At 38.2% G+C, this 11428-nt stretch overlaps 1 protein-coding gene across 1 annotated transcript; it reads right to left on the bottom strand.

The window, feature by feature from the left end:
• Window positions 1–9798: 9798 nt before the first annotated feature.
• LOC103002214 (protein SET-like) lies at window positions 9799–10800 on the bottom strand. The gene has a single exon (XM_028165848.2). It carries the CDS (start codon window positions 10798–10800, stop codon window positions 9799–9801), a length of 1002 nt encoding a protein of 333 aa, XP_028021649.2.
• Window positions 10801–11428: the final 628 nt, after the last annotated feature.

Here is an 11428-nt window from a genome sequence, read left to right as displayed (position 1 = left end):
ATTCAAGTTACCATTGCAAATGTGAAAATGAAGATGGAACCCTCTTAAAATGTAGATAAATGTTATCTAATTATTTATATGACTTTTCCAACTTTTATTCAAAAACTATCAAGTGAAGAGATTAGTTTCATAGAAACTAACTTTTGACTTATGAGTAAGATGATCCAGTAGTTCACAGTTTTATCCCTGGAGAGTAAGATTTAGAAATCAGGCCCTCTGAAATACCAGAATCACAGTGATTCCAGGAGACAAGGAAGAGACAAGAGCAGCCATTGCCTGTACTTTCAGAGGGAAACCTGACTTCTCATTTTCTTTACAGAACAACTCCTGAAACATTACAGTATGATGATTTATACCTCCTTTAATTTGAAGCTAGTGAGGTTGATTAAGTGACTGAAGCAATTACTTTTGCTAAAAAAAGTACTATGCTTGAATGCTGGTAAATGTCAAAGGACACCGAGTGACGATCATAATTTTCTGATTCTAAAAATGCAACCTGGGCTTCCCTTGTGGCGCAATGGTTAAGAATCCTCCTGCCAATGCAGGAGACATGGGTTCTAGCCCCGGTGCAGGAAGATCCCACATGCCGAGGAGTAACTAAGCCCGTGCACCACAAATACTGAGCCTGTGTGCCACAACTACTGAAGCCCATGCACCTAGAGCTTGTGCTCCGCAACAAGGGAAGCCACTGCAATGAAAAGCCCATGCACCACAACGAAGAGTAGGCCCCGCTCACCGCAAGTAGAGAAAGCCCACGTGCAGCAACGAAGACAAAACGCAGCCAAAAATAAATAAATAAATAAATAAATAAGGTTAACGTAAAGTATTTTTTAAAAAAGACAGAACTTTAAAATAAACAAATAAATAAATATGCAACCTAAGTAAAGGTTGCTTCAGCCCTTGCTTCAGTTAACTATCTACACTGCTCACACATCATAGTCAGATGTTCTGTCCATTAATGATGAAAAAGAGGAAGTTCAACTAAGTTCAAATGAGGAATGTAAACAGAAAGGAAGTTCAGGGTATGCATGTATGACAGAGTAGATTCAGCTAAATGACTTATATTTTCTATATCTAAAGAAGGACAATAACTGATTATGTAGATTGCATAAAACTAATAATTAAAAGTTACATTGTTTTGTGAACATGTATATAGAGAGATTTTTAAACATTTAGGGGGAAAAGTTTATCCACCAAAGAAATCTAAATGATGCTAATATTTACAGGGTCAGCTAGGAAATAATAGAATTTTTTTAGAGCTGGAATGTGCCCTTACTAATCAAATCTTCTCTTGAAATTTTAATTATTCATTATATCTCATTTCTCCACTGAATGAAGTTATTTTGAGTAAAACACAAATCCCAATGTGAATAAAAATACAAATTGGAAATTGAATAGAAATAAACTCCTTTAGCACAGTGACCTAAATTTTTTAAAAAATTAAGAACTCTCAAAAGCAGAATTTTAAATCACTTGCCCCAACTTTGAACTTGTTAAAATACAGACACTATACAGACCATCCCCAAATTCTGATGGATTGACCTGTGATTTTATGACTTTACAGCCGTTCAAAAGAGATAACACATTCAGTAGAAAGTGTACTTCAAATGTTGAATTTTGCTCTTTTCCCTGGGCTAGTGGTAAAAGGTACAATACTCATATATCCATAGCTGCAACTCGCAGTCAGCCATGCAATCACAAGGGTAAGTAACTGATGTACTTAAAACCCTTCTGTATCCAGACAACCTCCTTTTTTTTCACTTTCAGTAGAGTAGTCAATAAAGTACATGAGATATTCAACACTTTGTTATAAAATAGGCTTTGTCTTAAATGATTTTGCCCAAGTGTAGGCTAATGTAAGTGTTCTGAGCATGCTTAAGGTAGGATAGGCTACGTATGCTGTTCAGTAGGTTATGTGTATTAAGTGCATTTTCGACTTAATGATATTTTCATCTGATGATAGGTTTATTGGGACATAACCCCATCATCAGTAGAGGAAGATCTCTACTAAAAACACCCCTTTTCTGCTGTTGCTTGTCAAATTATTGTACATGTTACCATTTACTTAACAATGTGAAAGATATCAAGCAAAACATTTAACACTCAAATTATATTGTAGCATGCCAGGGCCACCCAAATATAATGTTTATCCCTGAGTCCTGCATCATTCAATGGAATACAACCTTCTTCAGCTACACCTACTCCATTTTATCCTATCCTGCTGTCCCACATCCATCATGTCCTATTTCTGCCTCACCCATCATCATAGGTGCCCTCACTTACAACTGCACTTCCTTACCCTTCACTTCTGAAATCAAGTGTTCTTACATGTTTAAGCAGGTTATATAAACTCTCTCTTCTTACCCTAATTAAAACCTGCATCTCCCCCGAGTATACGGTTTTCTCTATAAAAATTCTATAATTATAAAAGCTACTGTAATCCATGTTACCTAGGGCTGTATCCTATCCTTATACAAGGAGTCTATACAGACTTGGAGAGGAAACAGTAAAAGGGATTGATCTTGTGATTTCTCAAACTATAGGCATATATTCATTACCACACTCACAATATGGGTGTTTGATGATGATGATGATGTTGATGATGTTAGCTGACCAGGAAGGAAAGGAGATACTTCTCCTCTGCATGTTCTTAATACCTCCTCATCCATCTTTCCTAAAGAGAATTCACATTATATCCCAAGGACAGATTAAGCTATTCTTTATGCAAAGCTGTACAGAGTCCAAGAATGGGAATTTGATTAGCAAAAACAATTTGATGCAGATACCTGGGTATCACGTACCACACATTCTCCTGGAATGCCAAATTGCATCCTGAAACAGTGACTAAATTCCTATTCCCTTTGTGTATCTTGTAAACTTCACAGCCCCCTGTCATTCATTTTCAAAGGTTTTTCTTCTCCATTAGGTGTCTGCTAGTATGCAGTGGAGATGGAGGAGTCTTGGTCTCACTGTTGGTTGGGGATATGAGGCTTTCCACTTCAGGGTGCCGCTTTCAACAAAATCTTTTCGCAAATCCACCAGTGGGTTTTCCTTTTATCTCATTTTCTGAAATTTGGCCACAGGGTCTCTTTCAGGTACAATACAGCCTAAAAACCCAGTATACTGCAAAGAGGATCAGGAGGCCATGTGTGGTTTAGAGCAATGATATTTTACCCCATGAGGACATTTTATCACATGAAAACATTGCCATCCTCCACAAGTGGGGGGGTTCTAGTAGCAAGGAGGAAGGTAGAAATAGATACTCCATAAACCACTATGTTTCCTAGTCAGTGACTACAAATTACTCATTGTGAAAAAACTTAATGTTAAAACTCATAGAAAAGAAGAAAAAATAGAAAGTTATATATTGTTCTTTATGGATGAATACTAGTGTTCTCACATTTCATTTCTTCAGTGTATTATGTAATACTTTCATGAAATTTATGAAATGTGGTAAAATTTTTCTAACAGGATGAAACCCTAGGGAACAGTGATAGAGTAGAAAGTTCTTATTAAACTAATGTTCATCAATTTCATCAAAGAAATTGCCAAGCCTTTGGTGACTATCTACCAAGGCCATCTATTCCATATTTGGAATATGAACAGCAGTTATTTCTTATATTTAACCAAGTGAAAACGTGGTAATGGATATACAGCTATGCATAAAATACAATGTCTACATATTCTGGTGGAAGGTAGGAGGACCTCTTAGTAACAGTGATGAGATTGAATTATAAGCACTGTAAAAAATAACTCTCATTTTTTACTCCTAAAGAATAAGAAGGGGGAAAAAATGTGCTATTGTAAGATTAGGGTGAGTCTCACAAATGGCAGAAAGGCACTGACACTGATTGTTGATAAGGAATCAAGAGACCACAGAAATACCACCTCTCCCACATTCACCAGGAAATCTCGGCATGACAGCCACCAGATGAAGCAAGTATACTAAGAAATAGGAAATAGGATGTTATGCTCTCTTCACAACATCTTCAAAAAGTCATTCCATAGGGAAAAAAAAATCATTACATAAAGTTACAGGAATCACATGGAAAAACAAATTAAATGAGAAACCTCATATTTCACAATCTCATAATTATTTTTATTTAGTTAAATCCCTTTAACTCTCAGGTAACTCCATGATTTGATATATTCCATTTCTTTGGGAGCTATTACATCTAATGGAAAAATAATTTTCTAGTACTAAACAATTGTACTAGAAAACAGCAAATGAATAAGTTATTATCACTATTTATAGAGTTTTTTAATATGCTAAAAATCTTTGAAAAAATAAAGCCTTCTCTGCCTAGTATTATTATTGCTGGGAGCAATTAGGTAAAGCATAGGAGGCCGATTCTCTTTTTAAAGTCTCTACACAGCTCTAAAGGTGAAAAGCATGTTCACAGAGAAACTACATGAAGTTTTTTAAGGTAAGATCTTTCTTTCATTATAGCTTTAAGTATATGGGTGATAGTAATGTATCTCACCACTCTGAATTAATCTAATCTAATCAACATATAATGACTAAAGTTGGCCATATGTTAATTAATTAAACTAAGCAACAATTTATAAATGGATGACTGAGGAATTCACCTGACAACAATGTTCTAATCAAGAGATGAGTCCTACTACCAAATTTGAGTTGAAAATAGACAATATTACTAACATAATTTTAAAGTTATGAACAAAGGAATTTCTCAAAATAGAAAAAAAATTTTTTTAAGGCTTGGGTAAGAGACATTGGGCCTGACCCAGAGTTACCCCACACTCCTTAGTAGAATCTGTCCTTCAGACACAACATTAGGGGCATATATCAGCAAGGCCTTGTCTACAGGGGAGAGGAGTACTTAAAGTTCTCTTGTCCAGGATAAATCACTTATTCTGACTCTATACTCACTTAGAAAAATTCCAATTTTATTATTTGCCTTGAGGTGCCTATCAGTAGAGAACATTATAGCCTACAAACATCATAGCTAGTCTATATGGAAATAACATTTATCTTTTAAAAACAAACAAAAAATGGCATTCCTGTCTATGCCTTAGACTCCTGTGAATTTGGTGTAGTTTAGATAACTGACAATATATATGTATTCTGGTCCTACAAACCAGAATATGGTGACCCTATCAGAAAACTTCCAGAGGGCTAGCTGCCTTGTGCTGGCTGCACACCTCTTCCCTGCTCTTTCAAGCCCATTATCCTACACTGTCCTCTGAATATGAAAATTGTGTCACTAGTCTACTCTTAATGAAAGGTATCTAGTAATATCTCCAGAATTTGAAGTAGATTCTGCTGAATCACCAATACATAGCTTTTACCAATAGAATATAAGTGAAACTCAATTTTGGGAGTAAAGGTAAAATCTATGATTCTTCTACAGGAGAATCAAATCTATGGTTCTTCTACAGGAGAACGAATAATCTCTAGCTTTCTTAGTACCTACTGCCAACTCATTGGGTTACCGTCCCAGACATTATCCAGTAAGGAAGCCTCACTTGGCTGCCAGGGAAGACCTAGATTTCTGCGAAATGCTAGCAACATATCAATGAGACAATACCCATTCTTATTCCCCCATGTATTCTTAAAATTTAATTATTGCCTTCTTCCTGTTGTTTTTCTTCTACTTTGACTACCAGCTACACTAATCATAATCATTGTTACATCGATTCGTATTTGTCTTAGCAAAAATTCCAATAATCTATAGCAAAACACACAGCATTTTATGTCTGTAAGATTATCTAAAAGATTAGTTAACACTAATTAAGGCATTTGTTTTCCCTGTGCCTGGTACAGCTATATAGATTCGAATACAGGTCATTAAGTAACTTACAGAGACCGTTTAGTGAATGGATAAAGGGAAGGGTTTCTGATGTTCCTGAAACTTAACTCACATTATGGCCTGTCCATATCACAATCAAAGCAATATTTGGGATAGTGAGCCAGCTGGAGGAGAACCAGACTTGAAATATAATAAACCCAGGAGGGGAGGCCCAGGACAGGAAGCTGGAAGCAGTATGGTGTTGGCTAATGCCACACTCAATCATCTGCTAGATTAAAGTTTTGGCCAGGTTAGCTAGCTGCAGAAAAATTGTGAAGCAGAAACTTGCTCATTATAGAGGAACAAGTTGACTAAAAACAGAGTAATACTATTTAGTAATTATCACCTTTCCCCCCAGCTGCTCCACGCCCCCAGCACACACATCTAATAACGAATGGATATATGGTATGAAAGTCTTTGGCCACAAGACAGAGCCCAGGAAATGTGCCCCAGGAAAGAGCTCTAAAAGCAGACGCTTTGAAAATCTTCACTTTGCTTCTGAGGTGCATCGATGATGTCTTCCCCAAAGGACCAGTTAAGATTCTCCTCCCAAATCCAAGAATCCTACTAGATTACCAAGAGATATTCTCTTTTCTCAGACAAAAAGAAATGTTTTAAAGTAATTACAGCTAAGAGGGGGGAAAAGTTCCAAGTTCTTCTATTCTGTCTCTGTAAATGTCTGTTTGCATTTATATTTTGTCTTCTAAAACTCTTGAAAATGCATGGTAAAATAAACAGTCAGACATAAAATATTTTAAAGTCAATACAATAAAAGCTGGTTGAGGGATGCTGCCCTCTTATACCTCTAAAACACAATAGGATATCTACCTTGTTATATATTAAATCAAATATGTCACTGCATTTACAAGAGGAGAAAATGTATATTTCCCAGAGACAGAAGACTGGACATTTGTATTCACAGAGCACCATTGAAGAAGTGTTAGGCTTTTTTGGGAAAATGACTTACTTAAAGTAAGAGTCAGAAATTGGTGCCCTCTAAGGTTGCACACAGCCAGCTCTCTGTCCCTAAATTGCTGGAATTACATCTTTGCTTCCTCTGTCTTCTCATTCTGTAATTGGCCCTATAATTTAGTTCTGACCTGTTCCCTTCCTAGTACTCCATGCCTACTCCAGTAGTCTTCCACCATCTAAGGAACAAAGCCCTGTTCTGAACCCTACCCAGGGGGACCTATGCCTACAGACAGGTCAGTTGTGCAACGATGACCACTGTCTCCTTGGCTCACAATATTCCCTGTTTTCTGATTTACTCACTACTGATGTGACTAGAAAATGACCTTTTTCTGCATTGCAAATTAGACTGCAACACTCCTCAAAAATTGAGCCCCCCAGTTTATCACCCATTTCCCATCAGCATCTATATTGAGTTACTTCCTCTGTGTCAGTTCTTCACCACAGAACAGGTTTTGTGGTACCACCTAAACCTGTGCGGGCAGGTTTTTGGCTGTGTCCTGCTCTAGAAAGACAGTCAGTACTTGGCATGAATCAACCCAAAATGTGATATTGTGGTAGGCAGGATTCTAAAGATGCGCCAACCCCCAACAAGATTCTCATTTCCTGAATATTCAATCATTTATCTAGGCACTGTTAGCATATGTAAAAAAGCCTATTAATCAGTTGACCTTCAAGCAAGAAGATTATCCTGGTTTATCAGGGTGGACTCAATATAACCATACGAAGGAAAAGGTTAAAGGGTGAGTTTGAAAAATACATTAGAAGAGGAAGAAGAGAGATACAGCAGAAAGAGGAAGTCAGAGAAATTCTAAGCAGGAGAAGGGTTCAACTGCACATCGTTGCTGGCTCAGATGTAGGGCCCATGTGCAAGGACTGAGAAGGGTCTCTAGGAGCTATAGGCAAACCCCAGCTGACAGCCGGCAAGAAAGTGGAGACCTCGGATCTATAACCACAAGGAACTGGAGTCTGCCAACAACCTAAAAGATCGTAGAAGTGGATTCTTTCCCAGAAGTTCCAGATAAGATCCCAGATCACTGACATCTTGATTTCAGCTTTGTGAGACAAGACACAGAGCAAAGAAACCAATTAAGCCATCTGTAGAACTGTGAGACCATAAATTTGTATTGTTTTAATCCATTGACTTTATGGTAATTTGTTTTGACAGCAATAGGAAACTACTTACAGATGTTCAATTCACTCATATAGTTTATTTTGTGAAAAAGAAAAACAATTCTTAGGAAAAAGACACCTCTGGTTAAGGTTAACATCAATATTCTTTTTTATACACACAGTTGGGTGCTTATATTTCTTACAGTTCTCCCACCACTTTACTTGTAGAAGCGTTTTGTAACCAAACATGCCTTCATTCATTAGACATTTATTGAGCATCTCCTCTGTCCAAAGGTCTTTGGCAGATATAAAGAATCCCTGCCTATGGTCTCATCTTTGTATGGAAGATGGGCTGACCCCTACAGGACAAAGCCTAACCACCTCAACACAGCATACACAGTGTTCAATCATCTACCTTCTACCTATAATTCTCTACTTCCCCTTATGATCCAGCCAGACATGACACCAGCCTTTTTTCTAAACCTCTGATTTCTTTTCATGCCTTTGAAACTTGGAATTTACAGTTCCATTACCTCAGGGTGGCTTTTCCCTCTGTCTGGAAGACTCCTCCCCCAGATAGCCAGATGTCTCTCTCACTCACCTTCTTCAAGTCTTTGCCGTAAAATACCCCTATCCTGACCACTCTATTGAACATTGCAAACTACCATCACCTCCACAATCTGAACTGGCCTTATCCCTGCACTATTTCTATTCCATAACACTTAGCAACCTCCAATGTACTATATTATTCATTTATTATATTCATTTGGTGTTATCTCTCTCTTCCCCTAATAAAATATAATTTCCACAAGAAAGTGACTTCTTATCTGTCATGTTCACTGAGTTATCCCCAGCACCCGGAACACTGCCTCACTCACAATAAACAGACCCTTTATAAATACTGATAGATCATTGAATGAATCTTACCAAGAGAATATCTTTTCTTTTTTTTTCCTTCAGTAGTTACGTAGGAAATTTATTATCCCCAAGAAGTGGTGAAAACTGAACATACAAACAGATCTTTTTTCCTTTGTGTACACATTTAGTTTTATCGTAACAAAGCAACCTGTACACTTCTAACGTCTAAAACTGGGCATCATCTTTCCTTTCTAGCAAAACAAAAAGAAAAATTTTTAAATAAACAGGAATAAAATTACAACAGAGAATGTCAATTGCAAATAAGAACCTACAGGTTCTGCTGATTCTCCCATCAAGAGGCAGGGCTCAAGTCATCATTAGGAGAGAATTTTATTTTAAAAGTGTCATCTGAAACTGCAAGGATGTCCATTAAACATCACAACTAAACATGCCAAAGGAGAAGCCATGTTGTCAAAATGCCCACTTAACCCACCCAAACATCTCAGACCCCCCTTTTGCAGACCTTCTATAACCCCACTTTTTAAAGTTTTTTCTTTCTTTTTTTGAACAAGAGAAAGTAGACAGATACATGCTGGTAAATGCTAACTGTCCATATTCACATAGAGACACAGTGTAATCTCTGGGCCCAAAATACAGAGAAAGGAGGAAAAAGCTAGAATTCTATGCACTACTACACAGGGGCCTAGCACCCTCCAGCTTCCAGCAGAGCTAAGGGAGCAGGAGGTTTTTCTTTTTTCCCACAGAGCATGGTGGTGTTGATTCCACAAAGTTTTTGTTGAGACAGGAAGGGGTAAAAATGAATTCGGAACAGAAAAGGGTAGAGACTCTTTTCCCACTGAATTCTGCTCAAGGTATTTCCCCCCAAAATAAGTTGTGAGCCACGGTATAAAGGAGAAAAGAGACCTCAAAAACAGGATGACTGATCACAAGAGGAGGAGAAAAAAAAAAAAAAAAAAAGACTGTAACTTGCTCCCGGGGACTGGAGAAAATTTAAAAAGGAAGGTCAGAATCCATCAGTGTTCCATTAGTCATCTTCTCCTTCATCTTCCTCTCCTTCCTCCCTCTCATCATCATCTTCATCTTCTTCACCTTCATCTGCATCCCGTTCTTCATCAATATCTTCCAATCCTTCTTCCTCTTCATCATCATCATCATCTTCTTCTTTCCCTTCCTCATCATCCATGTCTGGAAACAAGTAGTACTGTAATGGATTTGGCCACATAGCATCTTTGATGACCTCTCCTAACTCATCTGCACCTGCATCAGAATGATCAGTAAACCAGGTGAAGAAGCTTTCTGGTTCCTCATGCTGTCTCTTCCTGCTGGCTTTATTCTGCGTTTGACTTGAACGTTTTGTCAGATCCTTTCTGGATTTCCATTTGATTTCAGTGGACTTTGAAGATGGATCACCACTCTCATTCAGATGAAATTCTTTGGAGAGAAATTTGTTTTCGAAGTAAGGGTTTTCATCAAAATAAAAATCTATTCTGTAACCTGATTTAATATCTTCAAATTCTGTCACTTCGACTCTTGTCAAATAATGCAGCGCCTCTTCACCCTCCTCTCCAAGCAGTGCAGACACTTGTGGATAGTTAGCAAGTGTTGTTACCCAAAAATCTGGGCTTTGGGTGATCAATTCTGACCTCTTCTGAAAAAATGGTTGGCGGAGTTTGTTATATTTCTGTTCTACTTTCAAAATCTCCTCACTGGCTTGTTCGTTAAGTCTGTCTGTTTCATTTTGTACTTCATCAGTATGTTCAATTGCTTCTTGCTGTTCTTTTTCTTCCTTCGGCAAGTTCTGAGAAGCAGACGTTTCCTCTGGCCTGGAGGCAGCAGTCAGTCTCGGTTTCTTCAGTTTCTTTGCTTGGGGTGGAAGTGAAGACTGGTTTTGGGGGCCATGCTGGGAGAAAAGCCAAGAATCCACCCAAGGGAAGAGGCTTGTACCAGGAGCTCTGAGAACTAAGGCTGCCCCAGGTGACAGAGGTTTAAATATCACAAACAGATTTGAGAAGTAAAGCATTTGCATCACCAGTCTTGCTTTGATATCTCTACTGTAGTCTTGAAATTTTCCTGAGAAGGCAATTCTATGATCGACCTTTCTGGTTATTTCTCATTTTAAATCCTGATAGAGAAAAGCTGATCAGCCTCCGACTTCCTTGACCTTGCACGGTTCCATCAGACCCAATGCTTTTAAAAATCGAGGTCACCTGCCAGGTTTTGAGCTGTCTTCGACTCCTTTCCCACCCTTCTAAACTCTGTGATGCTGGAGCGGAGACTCTCACCACATCTCTGCTTTGCCACCTGGCACCTGTACAGACTCTGCCAATAGGAGGTACCAGAGGGGAAGGGGAAGGCTGAAAACCAAGAGCACATATTTTCAATAGTTATTTGTAGGGTGCGCTTTGGGAGAGCCCGGTTGATGTCCATGAAAAGTGGAGAACTGACAGGTCCACAGGTCACCTTGCTAAGATCAGGAAGTGATCAGGGACTAGGGCTTCACAATAGTCAAGTGTCTGGTATGCCCAACATTCTTCTAGGACTAATCTGGAAGTAAGGGAAGCATTGTTAGGTAGGTTTTGGTGAAATAAAGGTCCACCTTACATATATAGGATGCCACCAAGAATGAATATCTTTCAAATTCTTGAAAGAGAACA

Source organism: Balaenoptera acutorostrata, chromosome 4 (genome assembly GCF_949987535.1).
Source record: "Balaenoptera acutorostrata chromosome 4, mBalAcu1.1, whole genome shotgun sequence".
Lineage (NCBI taxonomy): Eukaryota > Metazoa > Chordata > Mammalia > Artiodactyla > Balaenopteridae > Balaenoptera > Balaenoptera acutorostrata.
The sequence above is the reverse complement of the archived record's forward strand: the minus strand, read 5'-3'. Positions and strand labels throughout refer to the sequence as shown.